Consider the following 22,958-nt stretch of genomic DNA (forward strand, 5'->3'; position numbering starts at 1 on the left):
GTACGAGGGGACTGAAGATAACGTGGAGTTATGGGTTGAGATTTCGAGTGGGGGTAAAGATACAAAAAAACTTTTAATAGGGACATGCTAAAAACTGGCAGATATTAGTGTGTCTGACGACTGACATCTCTTGCAGTAAATCAAAAAATCTGCAGGAATGGAGGAGGTCATTATCATAGGGGACTTTAATTGTCCATACATACATACATACATACATTGGAACACCAAAACAGTAAATACAGCTAGGGGAAACAGGTTCTTAAACATGCTAAAATATCATTACTTGTCCAGGTAATCGACGAACCAAGTAGACAAAGGACAATACTGGACCTAGTACTAACTAATAATACAGAGATAATATCAAATGCTAAAGTAGGGGAGACCTTGGGAAATAGCGATCATAATATGATCACATTTGATATGAGCTTCCAAAAACAACACTATAAAGGTCTAACTAAGACTTTTAACTTTAGAAAAGCTAATTTCAACTTACTGAAACAAGTAATAAACGATATCAATTGGGAGGTTGAGTTTCATGATAAGAATAGGGCTGAAATGTGGGATGTTTTTACAACTGAGCTAAGGGGGTAATTCCAAGTTGATCGCAGCAGGAAATTTTTTTAGCAGTTGGGCAAAACCATGTGCACTGCAGGGGGGGCAGATATAACATGTGCAGAGAGAGATAGATTTGGGTGTGGTGAGTTCAATCTGCAATCTAAATTGCAGTGTAAAAATAAAGCAGCCAGTATTTACCCTGCACAGAAACAAAATAACCCACCCAAATCTAACTCTCTCTGCAAATGTTATTTCTCTAACGTCCTAGTGGATGCTGGGGACTCCGTAAGGACCATGGGGAATAGACGGGCTCCGCAGGAGACAGGGCACTCTAAGAAAGAATTAGGAATACTGGTGTGCACTGGCTCCTCCCTCTATGTCTTTCCTCCAGACCTCAGTTTGAATCTGTGCCCGGACGAGCTGGGTGAACTTAGTGAGCTCTCCTGAGCTTGCTAAATAGAAAGTATTTTATTAGGATTTTTTTTTATTTTCAGAGAGATCTGCTGGCAACAGACTCTCTGCTACGTGGGACTGAGGGGAGAGTAGCAGCCCTACTAACTGCGGATAGGTCATGCTTCTTAGGCTACTGGACACCATTAGCTCCAGAGGGATCGAACACAGGAACGCACCCTTGGTCGTCCGATCCCAGAGCCGCGCCGCCGTCCCCTCGCAGAGCCAGAACCCGGCGTGAGAAGCAAGAAGACATCAAAAGCGGCGGCAAAAGACTCCAGTCTTCATATGAGGTAGCGCACAGCACTGCAGCTGTGCGCCATTGCTCCCACATTAAACCCACACACTCCGGTCACTGCAGGGTGCAGGGGGGGGCGCCCTGGGCAGCAATTAGAGACCTCTTGGCAAAGTGGCATATATACAGTTGGGCACTGTATATGTGCATGAGCCCCCGCCATTATTTTACACAAAATCGCGGGACAGAAGCCCGCCGCTGAGGGGGTGGGGCTTTTTCCTCAGCACTCACCAGCGCCATTTTCTCTCCACAGCTCCGCTGAGAGGAAGCTCCCCAGGCTCTCCCCTGCAGATTCACGGAAGAAAGAGGGTAAAAAGAGAGGGGGGGCACATAAATTTAGCACAAAATCAGTATATACAGCAGCTACTGGGTAAACACTAAGTTACTGTGTAATTCCTGGGTCATATAGCGCTGGGGTGTGTGCTGGCGTACTCTCTCTGTCTCTCCAAAAGGCCTTGTGGGGGTTCTGTCCTCAAATAGAGCATCCCCTGTGTGTGTGGTGTGTCGGTACGCTTGTGTCGGCATGTTTGACGAGGAAGGCTATGTGGAAGCAGAGCAGGTACAAATGAATGTGGGATCGCCGCCGACGCCCGATTGGAGGGATATGTGGAAGGTTTTAAATGATAATGTTACTTCCTTGCATAAAAGGTTGGATAAAGCTGAAGCTCTACGTTATATGATTATAGCAATGAAGCAGGTGTTGCACATCTCAGAGGAAAACCCAGTCCCTGACAAGAGGGTTTATATGTTTGGGGAAAAAAGGCATGAGGTGACCTTTCCCCCTTCACATGAGTTAAATGAGTTATGTGAAAAAGCTTGGGAATCTCCAGATAGAAAAATGCAGATTTCCAAACGGTTGCTTATGGCGTATCCTTTCGCGCCAGCGGACAGGTTACGCTGGGAATCCTCCCCTAGGGTATACAAAGCTTTGACACGCTTATCTAAGAAGGTAGCCCTGCCGTCACAGGATACGGCCACCCTAAATTATGAGATATGAATTGTTCCATTAATCTATGTATTACACAAGGGATAATGATGTATGAATTTGATGTGAATATTTTTTAATTTTTATATGAAGAAACAGGAAGTGAAGATTTCACTTCCGGGTCATTTTTAGTATAAAAAGGGGACGCATGCAGGTAGTGTTAGGGTCTCCTGCTCTGTGCTGCCACGTCGTCATGGCAACCGGGAGACAAGTGCTAGCGGAGCAACCTGAGCGTAGCTGACACTCCGGTTCGGGTCTTTTGCTGTGCAGTGGTTACAGGCTCTGTGCACGGCAGGGGATCCGGTGCTGGTTTTTGTGCTCACAGTCTGTGAGGTCTGAGTGGGGCGTGGACAGCACCTGCTATATAAACCCTCTTCTCAGATTAGGCAGATGCTGCTGAATCTTTGTTGGTTAGTCAGTTCCTGAAAGCTAGCTAGTACTGTGTAAACTTTGTATTTGTTTGTTGCTTACTGCAAATAGGCCTTGGGATTTGGTATTACACTCTGCCAATCCAGACCTAGCAGTAAGACTGGAGTCAGTCGTTTAACCTGCTGGGGTTCTTTTGCTACTCTGTGAACCTTGCAAGTTTGCGGCTGTATTCTCAGACTTGCCTGCCAAAATCCGTTCTCACTGTGCAAGGTGTTCAGGTGTCAGTTTAGTGGCAGTAAGCTGAACCAGTGCACTGCAAGTGAGGACTAGGATTGTGGAGACTCTCCTTGTGTCTTTTATTCCATCTCTGACCAAGGAGTTTACTGCCACACCCGTTGGTAACCCTTTAGGGTTTTGCTGTTGCCCTTAGCAACAGCATTTCGGGTTCTCTACGTATTAAATCACTACATCTCGCTTCTTTCCATCTGAGCATTCCTAATACTAGGGAGACACCCAGTTTCTTAGCCTTTGGGCTTCTCTGTTCACTTTGTGTTTATTTTGTTACCCTATCACCTTCTGTGTATGTAATGTCATATTCCCCAGTCTGTCTGTGAGTTCATTTGTTTTGCATCCCTCACCGTTCAGACACCAGTACATTCCTGCTGGCACTGGTGTGCATAACAGGTAGAGATCATTCTGCCCTGAGGAAGAGTTAAGGATAACTCGAAACGCGTTGGAGGCATACATTGGTCCATCTACCTGCATCCACAATTACAGAGGAGCTTACCAAATCCAGTGGCCAGCAGATAGCGAGGAGGGAGGAATTCCAGAACCTTCCATTTACACTCTTTACACTGCTACTTGCTGGGAGCTGGACACAGTACGGTTCCAATTTTTATTTGAAAGTGAAGCTATTACTTTTAATAGGACAAAAGAATGTTCTTATATGTTTTTTATAATAATAAATAGTAAATTTTTAAAAACTACTACACTATATACGACATCTCCTTCTTGCTTACATATTGTCAACATTTGCCCATGAGGAGGGATTGAAGCGGGAAGAAGTGTGAGACATAAAAGCCCTGAAGAAGTGTGACAACTATTGAAAGATTTCATTGTGCCATTTCATCAGCATTGTCATGTGATATCTGCTTACATGGTGGTAGCGCCTAAGGTGTATTCAAAATCTTTTGCTTTGTATCAAACTGATAGATCCACTAGGACTCAGTCCTCTCTAAAATGTATCTCTTGGAATGTGGAGGGACTAAACTCCCCTATCAATAGACGCAAAGTATTATCATATTTGAAACGCCTTAAACCAGATATTGTATTTTTACAAGAGACCCATTGGAATATAAAAGACCCAAATACACTTAGGGGACCTTGGGTGGTAGATTATAAAACTGCTTCATTTACTGCTAAACGTAGGGAGGTTTTGATCTTATTTAGGAAACACTTGCTCTACACATGCAAAGATACGTGGTCTGATCCGGAAGGATTTCTTTTTATAAAACTTTCACTTCTGGGTTCCTTGTACACATTAGCGGTGATTTACGCACCAACAGGCTCGTCCAGACCGTTCTTTACGGTTATAAATTCAAAATTGCAGGATTGGGCGGAAAGGGAAATATTGGTTGGTGGCGATTCTAATTGTGTTCTCTCTAGGGGTTTGGACCGTTCCTCTTGCCAGGGTGTGGACGGAGATGTCTCCTCGTTGACCTTTTTGAAAGATTCATACGAAGTTATGTTATCCATGGAGGTGCCAACATCCGATCTCGCGGGAATATACTTTTTACTCTCACCCCCATCATACTTCTTCCCGAATAGATTTCTGATTACTTTCTGACACACTATAGTAGGGTGGTCGACTCAGGTATAGGCCCTATTGCTCTTTCAGACCATTCACCAGTCCGGGCAACCCTCTCTATTAAAGATCCCCTGATTACTTCTTATAACTGGAGATTTCCTGCCTACCTTGCCAAGTCTACTGATTTTCATAATCACTTGATAACTGCATTCTGTAATTATGAACAAGATAATGCAAGCCATTTAGATGATATTCATCTGTTTTGGGCTGCGGCGAAACCAGTAATTAGATGTCAAGTGATGGAGTATGTGGCCAGGAAACAGACAAAGCTTTCAAAAATTATTGAAGATCACAGTAAATTGTTGACGACGGCATATGATGCCATGCTGCAGTCAGACTCTAAGGCCTCTCGACAACATTACTTAGACGCTAAACACTCTTATGATGCCTTATGTACTGAACGGGCCCAATTTGCCCATGACATTCAGCGTAGCAAATATTATTACATGTGCAATAAATCGGGGAAACTGCTAGCTAGTTCCAATAACGCCCCTTCTCGTATATTGCAAATTGACCCTTCAAATGGACCCCCGGTTACAGACCCATCGGATATATCTAACCATTTCAGGGATTATTATCAGTTGCTATATACCTCTCCACCTGATTATCCATCTGAAGGCGCCCGGTTCCTCTCTAAGGCGGAATTGCCTGTCCTTACTGAAGAGGAAAGAGATTTAATAACTGCGCCAGTAACAGATGCAGAATTGTCCTTTTTGATCAAATCATTGGCCAAAGGTAAATCCCCGGGTCCTGATGGTTTCAGAGCAGAATACGATCAACTCCTCTTAGACCATTTGTTACCCCACATGGTTACTTTTTACTCCTTGCTTTTCAGAACCCCCCCCCACCCTAAATTTCACTGAGGCTAGGATTATAGTTTTCCCAAAACCGGGTAAAGATCCTACACAGGTCCAATCTTATAGGCCCATCTCTCTATTAAATCAAGACATTAAACTTTTTACTAAACTATTGAAACAGCGTATGTGGAGCTTTCTGCCTCGGATATTGCACCCAGCCTAAAATGGCTTTGTAAAGGGCAGAACTTTGGTCCACAACGTGCGCATGTTGGTATTTGCAATGCACCGTTATTATCAATTAAACAATAAAGAAGCCATCATTGTCAGCTGTGACGCAGACAAGGCTTTTGGTTTCCTGGTCGCATATTTCACGTATACTCCATGCTCAAACATTTGGCTCGGCATTTATTGGTATGTTCAATATGTTCTACTCACACCTGTTAGCTTATTTGACTACTAATATGCTAAATTCGTCACCTTTCACATTGTCCAGGAGCACCCGCCAAGGTTGCCCCCTCTCCCCACTATTATTGAGTTTGGCACGACCCCTTGATCCGCGTATTTTTCAAGGACAGCACGTGGCAAGGTATTAGATTAGGCAATACGGAGGTTAAAGTATCGGCCTTTGCAGATGATCTACTCTTCTATTTTAGTAACCCGAAACAGGCACTCCCCTCCCTGCAAAGTATTTTGGCGGATTTCCAACTGGTATCTGGTTTCACTAAAACAAAAGCTTTAGCTCTACATACTATAGCTAAGTCTGGATGGGGTAACTCCTTTTCGCTGGGCCCAAGAGCATCTATTAAGGTTTAAGATTTCCTAGTGATCCTACCAAAATATATACTATCAATTATTCCCACTTTGTAACTCAAATGTTGAAAGATTTTGAAAAATGGAGACATCTGCCACTATCATATATCGGGAGATGCCATTTATTTAAAATTATTTCTTTCCCTAGGTTTCTATATCCAGTCCAGATGCTGCCATTTTTATTGAATAAAAAAAGATAATGCCACTATCAATAAGGCCTTATCCAAATTCATATGGGCAGGCAAACGCCCTTGCATATCACTTTTGAAATTGCAACAGCCAGTATCGTTGGGGGGGTATTAATCTTCCCAACATACAAGACTATGCAATAGCTTCTAATCTGAGATATGCTCTGGACTGGGTAGGTGGAACCTCTACCTTTGTTAATTTGGATATTGAACGGGACTTTCTTGTCAAGGGCTCTTTGATTTCCATTTTACATACCTCGCCACTTTCTCTTCCTATAGAGGTTACAGATAACCCATTGTGCAATACCTGTATGGTGTGGCGTATATCACGTAAGCGATTAGGATTGTCCTATACTCGCACTATATTCTCACCGTTATTACATAATCGTGATTTTCAACAGGGTGACCCTCATGCGATTTTCTGGACTTGGCATCTCCATGGACTTCGTTTGGCATATCATTTGATGGATGATGGTCTCTCCACTACCCTATTTCCTGATATCCAGATTCTCATCTTCGCTTATTTCCTGGCCCGCAGTTTTGTGACCAGACTATTAACTGAGCTAAACCATTCGAACCACTCTCTGGTGTTTAATGTCTGGTGTTTGATGCCCATTTAGGTACCTCCTTCTCTACCTCTTTATTATATGAACAAGTTAGGAAGAACATTGACCTACCTTATCAACAGGTATGGCAAAGTGGAAGGATTCCTCCCCATTTCTTCCCTTACAAACTATTGTCACAGCCTCAGCCACATTGAATAAACTTTCATCCTCATTTGCTGAAATTCAATTTAAGATCCTCCATCGGGCGTACTATGGGGGTCATTCCGACCCGTTCGCACGCAGCAGTTTATCGCTGCGGTGCGAACATGTCCGGAATGCGCATTCGCGGCGACCGCATTGCGCGTGAGCGACGTTGCGGGTTACGTTGCGTCTAATGAAGGAAGCAGTCGCAGAGCGGACCGCAAAGAAGATTGACAGAAAGAAGGCGGATCCGGAGCGTTGGAGACCGTTTTCGGGGAGTGGTGAAGAAAATGCAGGCATGTCCAGCAGAACGGAGGGCGGATGTCTGACGTCAAAGCCGGCCCCAGCATCGCAGAGAACGTCGCACAGGGTAAGTAGGTATAGGTGCTGGTCGTCTTCTGCTTGAAATTTTTTCATTTTAGCAGGGCTGCACAAGCGATCGCAGCCCTGCTAAGCTAAAATACACTCCCCCATAGGCGTGTACTAGATGATCGTAGCAGCAGCAGCAAACAGTTGCTGGCTGCGATCAACTCGGAATGACCACCTATACCCCAAAACTAAGGTTTATAACTGGAGTTGCAGAAGACTCCAATTGTTTTAAGTGTTGCCTCCCCGACACTGATATTCTCCATTGTCTATGGTCTTGTTCAGTAGTTCATGCCTTCTGGGCTAATATCCAAAATTATGTGAATAATATCATTCACATCTCTTTCACCATAACAATGCCATGGGCACTGTAGAATTATTATTATACTCGACCCCTATGTCTACAAAATACTAAAGGCACTACACTTTTACTTGCTAAAATAGCAGCAATTGCTAAAAAAAAAAGTATTTTGTCCTAGTGGATACACTCTACTCCCATTACTCTTTCTCTCATGTTACCGAGATTGGCGCATGCTTATAGGATGGAGTGGATAGACTGTTCTTTAGATTTAGAATCTAGATCACAATTTTTTTTTTATATTTGGCTACCTTATATGCTCACATTGTCTACTGAAGAGAGGGACTTCCTTCAAGGTATAGTACGTCTCACTTCTTGGTACAACTTGGCCACACTGGAGAAAGGCTCCTTGCCTTTCTAGGTAGAGATTCATTTCAAAGGCTATAGCTGCCCGCAATAAGTCACTCTACCTGCTCCACCCTACTACATAATTTTCTTCTGTAGACCGGGAATATCTTCAATTGTCTTTATGCAATCCCTCCTCTTTGTATTTATATATATGTCTCCATTTGTGTTCATATTTACAATATATTCCTATGGAGCTTTGGTTATATTTTAAGTGCTGCCATCTTGCCGACCTGTATACAAGAATGTACTCAAATTTTCTATGTTGTTTGTATCTTTCAATAAACATTTTTTTTTAAAAGCTAGCTATTTTATTTAATTGTACAGACTTAATGTTTCTTATGTCTGTTATTCAATAAATGTACATATAGAAATGATTACAACCGGTTGTACACAAAAACACAATAAAAACAACTGTAATAATACAAAAATAAAACATAAGACTACAGTATATGTTGGATATTGGGTCTATTATGATTAGACAGAGGGGTTTTTTTACAAATGACCGCTGGCATATGTGAGGTATCCTTCCCACAGAGGTGGGTATATATTTGTTGTTGTGGAGCTCCTATAGGGCCAACATGTTGGTTTTAGCTATCCAGTTTATAATCCAGTCCGACAAATGGTCCTCTATATACAAAATCAATGTGACCAAAATTTTATATAATTGGTTCTGCTAGAACCTGAATAGTAGGCAATAATAGCCATGATGATGTAATCCATGCAAATTAATGGCAACAAGTCTCCTTGTGACACACACAATATTGGCTGCATCCGCCTCACAGCCACTGGATGGTGCAATAGTAATGATGTGGTGTATCTCCGCGTGGTGCGTCTGGGGTGCAGTGATAGTATCAGGGTGCAGCTCCGGTACTCTGTTGATGACATGTACAGTAGGAAGATGGGACCCTCGATGTCCAGCAAACAGCAAAGAGGTTGCTGGCGGCTAGGGCAACTGAGGTGTGGTCACCTGATGTAAAGAACAAATGTTGCAACAGGTAATCCTTTAACCGGTTTCACTCCTGTCTGGGTAATTTTTCAAAGAGTGAATTCTAATGGACTGCTGCCTCAGTCCATTTCATAATAAAAAATTTTCTCCAACTTCTTAGAACAGTTGAATATAATTGAGCACCTCCACATAGCCATCTCATCCATTAATTAATCCACAGGTGCGTTCAGTTACTTTCACATAGCCATCACATATATATCATTGTTTTAAAATAAAAACACACAGACCCAATCTTAACTAAGATATCCTTATTGCATCACCATATATATAAATATCACTTTATATCTTTGTAATATCAACAACGTAAAAAGATTTATTTTCATCACTTATATATTGATAAAAAGAAAACAAAAAGGAATATATGCATTTTAAAAAATATAGTGTAATACCGTATAATCATTATCCCTTACTGGGACTCAATCCTATGACGCTTTTGTCTGCCAAACCATCTTTCTACCACTACACTAGATAACCGTGACCTTTCTCACTAGTGGTTATTAACGCTACTTTTGAATCTCAGACCTCTAAATGTATTTTACAAAGACATTAGTTCAGCAATGTCTACACTTAGTGTTTCTTAATGATTAATCAGCGCATAGGAAGCTTGCACATATTATCTATACTGCATATCAATGATAACTACCCAAACTACAAAATAAACATCATATTTACTACAACCACATAGCCCAACATATTTCTACTCCTAGAAAAAATGAATTCAGTTGAGCTCATAGATAAGATTTTAATAGTCTTGCATTGTTTGAGAGAATTACTTAAATTCTAGGTTTTCATTGAGCCCATGTGGAACCAGAGTGTTAAATTTAAACATCCAAAGTTCCTCTTTAGAAAATGTCTGGTCTGTGGTTCCTACATGTCACTAGTGTTCCTAATCTGTAAAACTATGAGCATGCCCATATTACATCCACTTCACTCATACGCTTATGTCAGCAGAGCCCAAGAGTCCCGATACGGATCACCGACTTGCTAATTCCGTTTTTTGATGCAGTGGTTTGTACCATGCTCTTGGCTGAGAAATTCTACTTGGCAAGGATCTATTATCAGGTGTGGCATGCTTATGTCTCCTCATCAGTGTTTCATGTTTCCCATTTTTTGTTTCTCTCGCAGCTGAGGTTGGATATGGGCCCCCATCTCTCATCCTTGACTGTTCATGCATAAGCCCTTTAGGACATTTTTCAGTGTAAGATTGCTCGCTAGCCAGCGGTGCAGAGTTTTCTTCAGGGGATTCCTTATCTTTAGCCCCCTTTCATTCCTCCGTTGGCGCTTCAGTATTTGTTGCTTATTCTGAGAGTACTTCAGTCTCACCCCTTTGAGCCCCAGGACTTCGTGGACCTTTACTGCTCACGTGGAAGACCATTTTCTTGCTGCCGATTGACTCAGCTCGCCATGTGCCTGATTTGAGTGCTTTGTCTAGTAGATCTCATCTTTCATCTGGATTGAGTGGTCCTTCGTACCAGGCTGGGGTACCTGCTCAAGGTGGTACCAAGATTTTATATTTATATTGTGGTTCCCTCTTTTCTGGATGCTGATGCTTCCGATCCTACTTCTTCCTTGACTTCTCTTGCGGTTCTATGCATCTACGTGGGCAGGACTATAGCTATTCACAAGTCTGATTCCCTGTTTATCTTATATGATGCCAACAGGCATGGTTGACTCGCTACCAAACAGATCTCAGAGCGTTGCATTCACTTGGTTATCCAATATGGTTCCAGCTTTGGCTCACTCCCATTCCACCCTGTCTGTGGAGACTTCGTGGGTGGCTCGACTCTGTGTTTCTGTAGAGCAGCTCTACATGCAGTGTCATGGTCCTCTACTCATAACCTTTACCTCTAGCGATGCTAGTTTTGGGCATCGGGTCCTTAGCTCAGCACAGGAGCATTCCCTCCATTAACCACTTAACTGATAATTTCTGTAACGTCCTAGAGGATGCTGGGGACTCCGTAATGACCATGGGGAATAGAAGGGCTCCGCAGGAAATAGGGCACTTTAAGAAAGACTTTAGGATTCTGGGTGTGCACTGGCTCCTCCCTCTGTGCCCCTCCTCCAGACCTCAGTTTTAGACTGTGCCCAGAGGAGAATGGGTGCACTGCAGGGAGCTCTCCTGAGTTTCCTGCTTAGAAAGCATTTTTGTTAGGATTTCTTCTCTTTTTCAGAGAGCACTGCTGGCAACAGGCTCCCTGCATTGAGGGACTGAGAAGAGAGGAGCAGACCTACTTAAATGTTAGGCTCTGCTTCCTCGGCTACTGGACACCATTAGCTCCAGAGGTAATGAACACAGGTTCGTCCTGGGCGTTCACCCCAGAGCCGCGCCGCCGTTCTCCTCACAGAGCCAGAAGAAACGAAGACAGAAGATGTCTCAGGCAGCAGAAGCCTTCGGTGCTTCACAGAGGTAACGCACAGCACTGCAGCTGTGCGTCATTGCTCCGCTACACCTCACACACTCCGGTCACTGTAAGGGCGCAGGGGGGGCACCCTGGGCAGCAATAAAACACCTCTCCTATGGCAAAAGTGTATATACATGTACAGGTGGGCACTGTACATGTATATAAAAGAGCCTCCGCCATTTTTTAATAAGTTTGAGCGGGATAGAAGCCCGCCGCCGAGGGGGGCGGGGCTTCTCCCTCAGCACTCACCAGCGCCATTTTCTCTACACAGCACCGCTGAGAGGAAGCTCCCCGGACTCTCCCCTGCTTGACACACAGTGAAAGGGGGTTTTAAAGTAGAGGGGGGGCACATTATTGGCGTTTATACACTACAGCAGCGCTACTGGGTAAACATTCTTTGTTTTTCTCCAGGGACATATAGCGTTGGGGTGTGTGCTGGCATACTCTCTCTCTGTCTCTCCAAAGGGCCTCAGGGGGAACCTGTCTTCAGAAAAGAGATTCCCTGTGTGTGTGAAGTGTGTCGGTACGTGTGTCGACATGTTTGACGAGGAAGGCTCACCTAAGGAGGAGGGGGAGTGCATGATGGTCAGGTCGCCGTCGGCAACGCCGACACCGGACTGGGTGGATATGTGGAATGTCTTGAATGCAAATGTAAATTTACTGCATAAACGATTAGACAAGGCTGAAGCTAGGGATCAGTCAGGTAGTCAGACCATGCCTGTCCCTGTGGCACCAGGACCTTCGGGGTCTCAAAAACGCACCATATCCCAGATCACTGACACAGATACCGACGCAGTCTGACTCTAGTGTCGACTATGAGGATGCAAAATTACAGCCAAAGGTGGCGAAAGGTATTTGTTACATGATTATGGCCATTAAAGAGGTTTTGCATATCACTGAGGAACCCCCTGTCCCTGACACGAGGGTACACATGTATAAAGGGAAAAAGCCTGAGGTCACTTTTCCGTCCTCATTTGAACTAAGCGACTTGTGCGAAAAGGCTTTGGAATCTCCAGATAGGAGACTACAAGTTCCCAAAAGGATTCTTATGGCATATCCCTTTCCACAAAAGGACAGGATACGATGGGAATCTTCGCCGAAGGTAGACAAAGCGCTGACACGCTTATCCAAGAAGGTGGCACTGCCTTCTCAGGATACAGCTTCCCTCAAGGATCCTGCTGATCGTAAGCAGGAGGTTACCATGAAGCACATTTACACACATTCCGGTACTATCGTTAGACCGGCTATGGCATCGGCCTGGGTGTGTAGTGCTATCGCAGCATGGACAGATTCCTTATCTACGGAACTTGAAACCCTAGATAAGGATTCCATTCTAATGACCCTAGAGCATATCAAAGATGCTGCTTTATATATGAGGGATGCTCAAAGATACATTTGTTTACTAAGCTCCAGAATAAATGCTATGTCTATTTCTGCTAGGCGACTCCTGTGGACCCGACAGTGGACGGGGGATGCCGACTCAAAGCGGCATATGGAGTCGTTGCCTTACAAGGGGGAGGAGGAGTTTGGAGAAGGCCTCTCGGACCTTGTCTCTACTGCTACGGCCGGTAAATCGAATTTCTTACCTTATGTCCCCCCGCAGCATACTAAAAAGGCACCTCATTATCAAATGCAGTCCTTTCGTTCCAATAAAAGCAAGAAGGTACGGGGATCGTCCTTCCTTGCCAGAGGAAAAGGCAAGGGAAAAAAGCTGCATGCAGCTAGTTCCCAGGAGCAGAAGTCCTCCCCTACATCTGCAAAGTCCACTGCATGACGCTGGGGCTTCCCGGGGGGAGTCAGCTCAAGTGGAGGCGCGTCTTCGATTTTTCAGTCAGGTCTGGGTTCACTCACAGGTGGATCCCTGGGCTATAGAGATTGTTTCTCAGGGATACAGGCTGGAATTCGAAGACGTACCTCCTCGCCGGTTTTTCAAATCGGCTCTGCCAGCTTCCCCGTCAGAGAGGGAGTTAGTGTTGACTGCAATTCAAAAATTGTATCTTCAACAGGTGATAGTCAAAGTTCCTCTTCTCTAGCAAGGAAAGGGGTATTACTCAACCCTGTTTGTGGTCCCGAAACCGGACGGTTCGGTCAGGCCCATTTTGAATCTAAAATCCCTGAACTTGTACTTGAAAAAATTAAAGTTCAAGATGGAATCGCACAGATCGGTCATCGCCAGCCTGGAGGGGGGGGGTTGGATGGTGTCCCTGGACATAAAGGATGCATACCTTCATGTTCCGATTTTCCCTCCTCATCAGGCGTTCCTGAGATTTGCAGTACAGGACTGTCATTACCAATTTCAGACGTTGTCGTTTGGGCTTTCCACAGCCCCGAGAATTTTTACCAAGGTAATGGCGGAAATGATGGTGCTCCTGCGCAAGCAGGGGGTCACAATTATCCCATACTTGGACGATCTCCTTATAAAGGCGAGATCTCGGGAGAAGTTGCTGGACAGCGTGTCGCTGTCGGTGAGGATGTTGCAGGGGCACGGCTGGATTCTCAATTTACCGAAGTCCCAGCTAGTCCCTACAACGCGCCTGACCTTTCTGGGTCTGATTCTAGACAGACCAGAAAAAGGTTTTTCTTCCGATGGAAAAGGCTCAGGAGCTCATAGCCCTGGTCAGGAACCTATTAAAGCTAAAAACGGTTTCAGTGCATCATTGCACACGTGTCCTGGGGAAGATGGTGGCATCGTACGAGGCCATCCCCTTCGGCAGGTTCCATGCGAGGACCTTTCAGTAGGATCTACTGGACAAATAGTCCGGGTCCCATTTACAAATGCATCAGAGGATCACCCTGTCTCCCAGAGCCAGGGTATCTCTCCTGTGGTGGCTGCACAGTGCTCACCTAGAAGGCCGCAGGTTCGGAATTCAGGACTGGATCCTGGTGCCCACGGACGCAAGCCTCCGAGGTTGGGGAGCGGTCACACTGGGAAGAAATTTCCAAGGTCTCTGGTCAAATCTAGAGACTGGTCTCCACATCAACGTCCTGGAGTTGAGGGCCATATACAACGCCCTACGCCAAGCGGAGGCGTTGCTTCGGGGCAAACCGGTTCTGATTCAGTCAGACAATGTCACAGCAGTGGCTCATGTAAACCGCCAAGGCGGCACAAGGAGCAGAGTGGCCATGGCAGAAGCGACCAGGATTCTTCGCTGGGCGGAAGGCCATGTAAGCGCCCTATCAGCAGTATTCATCCCGGGGGTGGACAACTGGGAAGCGGACTTCCTCAGCAGACGCGACCTCCATCCGGGAGAGTGGGAACTTCATCCAGAAGTCTTCGCACAGATCGTGGGTCGGTGGGGACTGCCTCAGATAGACATGATGGCGTCCCGTCTCAACAAAAAGCTAAATCGGTATTGCGCCAGGTCCAGGGACCCTCAGGCGGTAGCGGTAGACGCTCTAGTGACACCTTGGGTGTTCAGATCGGTCTATGTGTTCCCTCCTCTACCTCTCATACCCAAGGTGTTGAGAATAATAAGGCTAAGAGGAGTCAGAACGATCCTCATTGTTCCGGATTGGCCACAAAGGACTTGGTATCCGGATCTGCAAGAGTTGCTCACAGAAGATCCGTGGCCTCTTCCCCTAAGGCAGGATCTGCTGCAGCAGGGGCCCTGTCTGTTCCAAGACTTACCGCGGCTGCGTTTGATGGCATGGTGGTTGAACGCCGGATCCTAGCGGAAAAAGGTATTCCGGAGGAGGTCATTCCTACTCTGATCAAGGCTAGGAAGGACGTAACATCGAAACATTATCACCGTATATGGCGAAAATATGTATCTTGGTGTGAGGCCAGAACTGCTCCTACGGAGGAGTTCCATTTGGGCCGTCTGCTTCACTTCCTGCAAACGGGAGTGAATTTGGGCCTAAAATTAGGGTCTATAAAGGTCCAAATTTCGGCTTATCTATTTTCTTCCAAAAAGAATTGGCTTCTCTTCCTGAAGTACAGACATTTGTGAAGGGGGTACTGCATATTCAGCCTCCCTTTGTACCTCCGGTGGCACCTTGGGATCTTAACGTGGTATTAAGTTTCCTCAAGTCACCTTGGTTTGAACCACTCAAGACGGTGGAATTGAAATATCTCACTTGGATAATGGTTATGTTATTGGCCTTGGCTTCTGCAAGGCGTGTTTCGGAATTGGTGGCTTTGTCATATAAAAGCCCCTACCTGGTTTTTCATGTGGATAGGGCAGAATTGAGGACTCGTCCTCAATTTCTGCCAAAGGTGGTCTCATCTTTTCATATGAACCAACCTATTATCGTGCCTGTGGCTACGCGGGACTTGGGGGATTCAGAGTCCCTGGATGTGGTCAGAGCTTTGAAGATTTATGTGTCCAGAACAGCTAGGATCAGGAAGACTGAAGCTCTGTTTGTTCTGTATGCGGCCAACAAGGTTGGCGCTCCTGCTTCAAAGCAGACTATTGCTTGCTGGATCTGTAACACGATTCAGCAGGCGCATTCTACGGCAGGATTACCATTGCCTAAATCGGTTAAGGCCCATTCCACTAGGAAGGTGGGCTCTTCTTGGGCGGCTGCCCGAGGGGTCTCGGCATTACAGTTGTGCTGAGCAGCTACTTGGTCGGGGTCAAACACCTTTGCAAAGTTCTATAAGTTTGATACCTTGGCTGAGGAGGACCTCCTGTTTGCTCAATCGGTGCTGCAGAGTCATCCGCACTCTCCCGCCCGTTTGGGAGCTTTGGTATAATCCCCATGGTCCTTACGGAGTCCCCAGCATCCTCTAGGACGTTAAAGAAAATAAGATTTTACTTACTGGTAAATCTATTTCTCGTAGTCCATAGAGGATGCTGGGCGCCCGTCCCAAGTGCGGACTTCTTCTGCAAGACTTGTATATAGTTATTGCTTACATAAGGGTTATGTTATAGTTTCGTCGGTTTGAACCGAATCTATGTTGTTGTTCATGCTGTTAACTGGATAGTTTATCACAGGTTATGCGGTGTGATTGGTGTGGCTGGTATGAATCTTGCCCTTAGGTTAACTAAAATCCTTTCCTCGTACTGTCCGTCTCCTCTGGGCACAGTTTCCCCAACTGAGGTCTGGAGGAGGGGCATAGAGGGAGGAGCCAATGCACACCCAGAATCCTAAAGTGTTTCTTAAAGTGCCCTATCTCCTGCGGAGCCCGTCTATTCCCCATGGTCCTTACGGAGTCCCCAGCATCCTCTACGGACTACGAGAAATAGATTTACCGGTAAGTAAAATCTTATTTTTTCCCTTCCAAACCATTCATAACATTATTATTTTTATTTTCAATTCAGAAAGTTTAAAGTATTTTTATTTTTTTTAAATATTTCAATATTATGCATATCTGCAGAACAAATCTCCTCGTCAAAAACGGGGGACACACTGGGGAAGAGTGATCGCCTGTAATGCCAGTTAAGTGGTAAGGGAACAGTTTTGGGATGTCCTAATGTCTCCAGTGTCAGTGGGAGACACTGGAAGCCCTCCCTTATCGCCCTGTGCTTTTCAAGGTTTGCAAACCTGCACATGTTAAAGTCACAGTGTGTACCTGTGTTTCTGTGTGCATGGTGTTTTCCTTTTCTTCTCCCACTTTCCTTGAGCTTGCTATTAACTAGCTGCTGTAGCAGAGCTGGGTTCTATAGGGAGGAGAAGGCTGTGCTGCAGATACTGTTTTAAACAAGTTTAACTCTTCAGTGCCCAGGTTCAATCTGTACCTAAGGATTCCAGTGTCCCCCTTAGACTCAGAGTAAAGGATTTAACAGGTAAGACCTACACAGGAACTCAAACCGTGTTTGGCCCACGCTGTTGCAGAAGGAATACATACTAATTACTGGCTGGCGGTTTGCCGGCTGTCATGAACCCGACAGCGGCATCCCGCCCGCCAGAATGCCAGCAGCGTGGCGGGCGCTAAGAGTCCCCTTGCAGGCTTGCTGCACTCGCCACAGGTTCTGTTCTCACTTTATGGGTGTCATGGACACCCACGAGTGGGAATAGCTCCGTCTTACGACATTGTCGGCTGCCAGGGATTCCGGCATCTGTATTATGACCACCGATATACCGACAGCCAGCAAATTGATTGCATCCTGTTGCAAAATACTGGTTGACTTAATATTGGGAGTGCTGTGGAGCCCAGGCTAGTGTGATATTAGCTTATTGAGAACCAGTTGGTTTAATATTGGTATGTTCGGGAGTACTAATTGCTTTGATATTGATGTGCTGGTTTGCACTGGCTGGTATGATATTAGCATGTTTGAGAGCACAAAATTGTATAATTAATACTTGATCAGAATGCATATGTTGGTACATAAAGGTAGTAGGGTTTTCTCTCTTCTGCTGCTGCAGTCTGTTGCTACATGAGCATCACTACTCCTGTATCTGTTTTTCACTGTTTTTGTTGTGGACTCCAAGCACAGCATAGGGCAGTGTAACATGCAGTTTCTCATCTAATTCCTCAACCCACAACTATGATGACTAGCCCACAAGAAAAGAGTTGTATTTTAGTCTAGTTCAAAGTGCAGTTTGGTATTATATTGCAAACCTAAGGAGTGGTAAGAGTCATTAGTATCCCAACAGACTAAGCTCTACTATTTCCCTACATATCTTTTAATGCTTTAGTAATTAATGACTATAAGGTAGAAGTGTTCCAACTGAATTTCATAAAGCAATGGTAAAACCTATATAATTGCTGTTTGTGTTTATTTGTGTAAGGTCACTCCCTAAGAAAAGAAGATGGGTGCCACTCTCCGCATCATTCAATTGGAGAACAAATTTCACAAGATCTTCATGCTGAAACTTACAGACCTCCACCAACACAGCACGGGAATCAGGGGAGACATACAGGTAGCTCACCTGAAGAGTCCTTGTGCAGAGAGAGCCCTGAAAATACAGAATGTATACCTTCCAACGAGAAGCAAGATGACGTCACAGAAACTCTAGACAATCAGCATGCAGTATTCACATGTGGTGAATGTGGAGACGTATTCAATGAGCAGTCAGTTTTTATTGTACACCAAACGACCCATACTGAAGAGAGAAACATTATTATAAAACATGATAGAAACTTGATTTCCACTACACAGCAAGGAGTCCAAACACTTGAACATGTCTCAACCCGACTCCGACGCAGAAAGCACATAACATACAGCTCAGACACAATCATGGAAAAAAAGATCCAGGTGGAACCAAAATCGTATATGTGTAAAGAGTGTGGCAAGAGCTTTACTCAGAATGCTAGCCTTATTGTACACAAAAGGACACACACAGGAGAAAGGCCTCATACCTGCAAAGTGTGCCTGAAAAGCTTCATTAGCGGGTCATACCTGGTCATGCATCAACGAGTCCACACAGGAGAGAGACCGTATGTCTGCAATGACTGTGGCAAAAGGTTTATTAGTAGCTCAAATCTTATCATACACCAGAGAGTTCACACTGGGGAGAAGCCATATCTCTGCACAGAATGTGGGAAGTGTTTTGGCCACAGCTCGCATCTAGTGAGGCACCAAAAGGTCCACACAGGCGAGAGACCTTTCACTTGTGCAGAATGCGGGAAGTCTTTCTCTCGAAGTTCACATTTGGTTAGACATCAGACCATTCACATGAGAAGTATGGCAAACGTGGCCTTGTAATATATTGCACACATGTTAACCTTTCATTATTGATTATAACACAGTCTTACTTGTTACTGAAACTTCTATTAGACTACAGTTCTTTCTTTAAAAAAAAAAAAAAGTTTCAAGATATTGTATATTTATCAATGTATTGGTATATAAACCAGTAATATTTGTGGGCTTGTAAATTGAGCGGCATATGTTGAGTATAAAGCTTGAGGTGGAATGTGTTGCTCTTCCATGTCTGGTTGTTTTCTTCATTTCAATCAGCTTTTTCATCTTTGATCTATTGCTAGTTTTAAGAATGTCATTATTTTGGATTGTGACTGAGAACAATAGACTTGGGCAGCACCAGGGAACTTGTCAGAACCTGTGCAGGTGCAAACTCATTAATGATAAAAAGAAGGTCTAGATAGTGTTCTAATAAATCTCAGATATGAAACATGCATATTGATAGTAGCCTCATTGGTCTATTCCCCTGGCTGCAGAAATAGGACACAAGTAGAAACAGGTTTTTTATTTTTATCAAGGTAATAAAAGATGAAAAAATACACCTTCATACACCATTATCTTCCATGCAGATTTGTATACGTTCATTGTATACGACAAAACAACATTTAGGTCTGTACTGATCCTGCTGCATGCCCACATTTATAAGCATATCTAAAAGTAAAAAAACCCAGAAGAAAACGCTGTTTGGAAGCTAAAACTGCCTCAAGGTGGACTTTTGTTTAAAAGTAAAATGATAGCACTGTATCAGGAGAAATGTGTTCATTTGTTTTATGAAACTTGCTTACATTGATCTTCTGTACAGATGTGTCCTTTTGCAGTGTTGCTGCGATGTACTCTCCTGCTATGCATTCACTTCTGTGGGAGCTGGCATGTGCCCAGTACCCACTGCCTATTAAAGTCTATGGAAGCCAGCTAGAGATGCATACGAGGCTGTGCTTCGCAGCCATGCTACAGAATGCTGCTATATGTAACTACTGTACAATGTAGCGGGACACCTCTGTATGTAGAAAGAATTTGCTAGTGAAATGTCTTGATTTTTACTTCGATACCTACATATTGGGATGTAGTTTACCAAGTTACTACTCTGAATATGAACTGTGCTAGTTATATTTTTGGTCTTGAACTTATTTTGCTGGCTTTGTACATACTCTGTAATAAGCGATATGTCATACTTGTACTATGTGCATACTTGGTAATAAGCTATACATCATACAGCAATAGCTTTGCCCATTTATAGAGTGAAACATAATGGTAAAATAAATCTTTTTCTAATGTACACTTGTCATTAATGCCTAAAACTACATTGGAGTTTAAAACCCAGGAGCGCTAATAGGGTACAGATTTCTCAGCAGCTCAGGTCAAACCTCCAATAACAATTGACCAGCCTACCTCTTACTACCAACAAAGTTTTACAGTAGGCCTTTTACTGTTTAATGAATCTGTTTATTACATCTCATTGACACTGGCATTGTCGAAGAACCATCATCAAGAAAGTGGGGCATTAGAAGTTATGCATTGTAAGTCTTGAATTTTTATTATGACCAATTTAATATATAAATAGTAGTTTTCATAGTTATATGAAAGTTTTCTGTTGTACAAACATGAACAGGTCAAGCTGCTGTACAGTGTAAGCACAAAACATATTACCAAATGCACAGATTTGCCCCCTATTGATGTATTTTATTAAAAGCCGCTGATCTACTATATAATTTTGTGGTTTCCTGTTTGAAAATGTTTATTAAAAAAAAATAAACTTCATAGTGATTGTAATTTATGTTGGCAAGTAAAGGCCATATTTTAGCATCCTATTAGGTATACACATTTATCTGAGCAGAAATAGTACTAAATTATGCCAAATTAAATATTAATGTAAAAACAGCAATCCAACTTAGATTTATTTATTTATTTTTCTTCAAATAAGTTACCGTATATACTCGAGTATAAGCCGACTTTTTCAGCACTTTTTTTTGTGCTGAAAAAGCCACCTCGGCTTATACTCGAGTCAGTGACAGGCAGAGGCAGAGCAGTGTGAAGGAGGGACAGGGAGCGCACAGCGCGCGGCTCTCCTGTGTCCCTCCTGCATCTCCGGCGGCAGCAGCGGCGGTTCTATTACAGGAAGTACCCGTTCGTGACCTCTGATCACGAACCGGCACTTCCTTTAATAGACCCGCCGCGGCCGCCGAAGATGCAGGAGGGACACAGGAGAGGCGCGTGCTGTGCGCTTCGTGTCCCTCCAGAAGACAGCGCGGGATCGACGGAGGGGTAAGTAACAACACTATGGGGCATACCTGGCACTTGGGGAGGGAACGTATCTGGCATCATGAGGGGGCGTATCTGGCAGCACTGTGGGGGCGTATCTGGCAGCACTGTGGGGGCATATCTGGCAGCACTGTGGGGGCATATCTGGCAGCACTGTGGGGGCATATCTGGCAGCACTGTGGGGGCATATCTGGCAGCACTGTGGGGGCATATCTGGCAGCACTGTGGGGGCATATCTGGCAGCACTGTGGGGGCATATCTGGCAGCACTGTGGGGGCATATCTGGCAGCACTGTGGGGGCATATCTGGCAGCACTGTGGGGGCATATCTGGCAGCACTATGAGGGCATATCTGGCACTGAGCGCTGTGTACGGCTAGAGCTGCATTTCCCACCCTAGGCTTATACTCGAGTCAATAAGTTTTCCCAGGTTTTTGTGGTAGAATTAGGTGCCTCGGCTTATATTCGGGTCGACTTATACTCGAGTATATACGGTAAGTAACTTTTGCAACATGCATTTGTTTTCTTAGTCCTCCTACAAATCAGTATTTCCTGTATCAAATCTCTCTGGAGGGCGCAAAGTATTACTGTCACAGACTCAAAAATCAGTATGCCCTATGAAGAGGCAGACAGGAGAAGGAGGGGTAGGATTTCACAGTAAGTAAAGTTCAGAGGGGCTTTCCAATAATAATAAATCAGATGACCGCACTCCCATCAAGGTTTCTTTAGTTTAGTATAAGGGTTTAATAAGTGAAAAATAAAAGCAGGATAATATAGACTTTTCTCTGACGTCCTAGTGGATTCTGGGAACTCCGTAAGGACCATGGGGAATAGCGGCTCCGCAGGAGTCTGGGCACAACTAAAAGAAAGCGTTTAGACTACCTGGTGTGCACTGGCTCCTCCCACTATGACCCTCCTCCAAGCCTCAGTTAGATTTTTGTGCCCGGCCGAGCTGGATGCACACTAGGGGCTCTCCTGAGCTCTTAGAAAGAGTATATTTTAGGTTTTTTATTTTACAGTGAGACCTGCTGGCAACAGGCACACTGCAACGAGGGACTAAGGGGAGAAGAAGCGAACCTAACTGCTTGCAGCTAGCTTGGGCTTCTTAGGCTACTGGACACCATTAGCTCCAGAGGGATCGACTGCATGGAACTGGCCTTGGTGTTCGGTCCCGGAGCCGCGCCGCCGTCCCCCTTACAGAGCCAGAAGCAAGAAGAAGTCCTGAAAATCGGCGGCATGAAGACTTCTGTCTTCACCAAGGTAGCGCACAGCACTGCAGCTGTGCGCCATTGCTCCTCATACACACTTCACACTCCGGTCACTGAGGGTGCAGGGCGCTGGGGGGGGGCGCCCTGAGCAGCAATAAAAACACCTTGGCTGGCAAAACAATCACAATATATAGCCCCAGAAGCTATATATGTGATAATTACCCCTGCCAGAATCCTTAAAAAAGCGGGAGAAAAGTCCACGAAAAAGGGGCGGAGCTATCTCCTTCAGCACACTGGCGCCATTTCTCCCTCACCGCTCCGCTGGAAGGAAGCTCCCTGGCTCTCCCCTGCAGTCTACACTGCAG

The 22,958-nt window shown here is 44.7% G+C and overlaps 1 protein-coding gene across 4 annotated transcripts in view; it reads left to right on the forward strand.

The window, feature by feature from the left end:
• Positions 1 to 20,902, forward strand: part of LOC134980836 (zinc finger protein 41-like) — a 437,261-nt gene extending 416,359 nt beyond the window's left edge. For all 4 annotated transcript variants that reach the window (XM_063947822.1, XM_063947820.1, XM_063947823.1 and 1 more), the window contains one exon: positions 18,218 to 20,902. In XM_063947822.1, coding sequence (XP_063803892.1) covers positions 18,218 to 19,134 — 917 coding nt within the window. In that variant the 3' untranslated portion in view covers positions 19,135 to 20,902. The remainder of the gene's footprint in view (positions 1 to 18,217) is intronic.
• The last annotated feature ends 2,056 nt before the right edge of the window (positions 20,903 to 22,958 follow it).

This window comes from Pseudophryne corroboree, chromosome 12 (assembly GCF_028390025.1).
Source record: "Pseudophryne corroboree isolate aPseCor3 chromosome 12, aPseCor3.hap2, whole genome shotgun sequence".
Lineage (NCBI taxonomy): Eukaryota > Metazoa > Chordata > Amphibia > Anura > Myobatrachidae > Pseudophryne > Pseudophryne corroboree.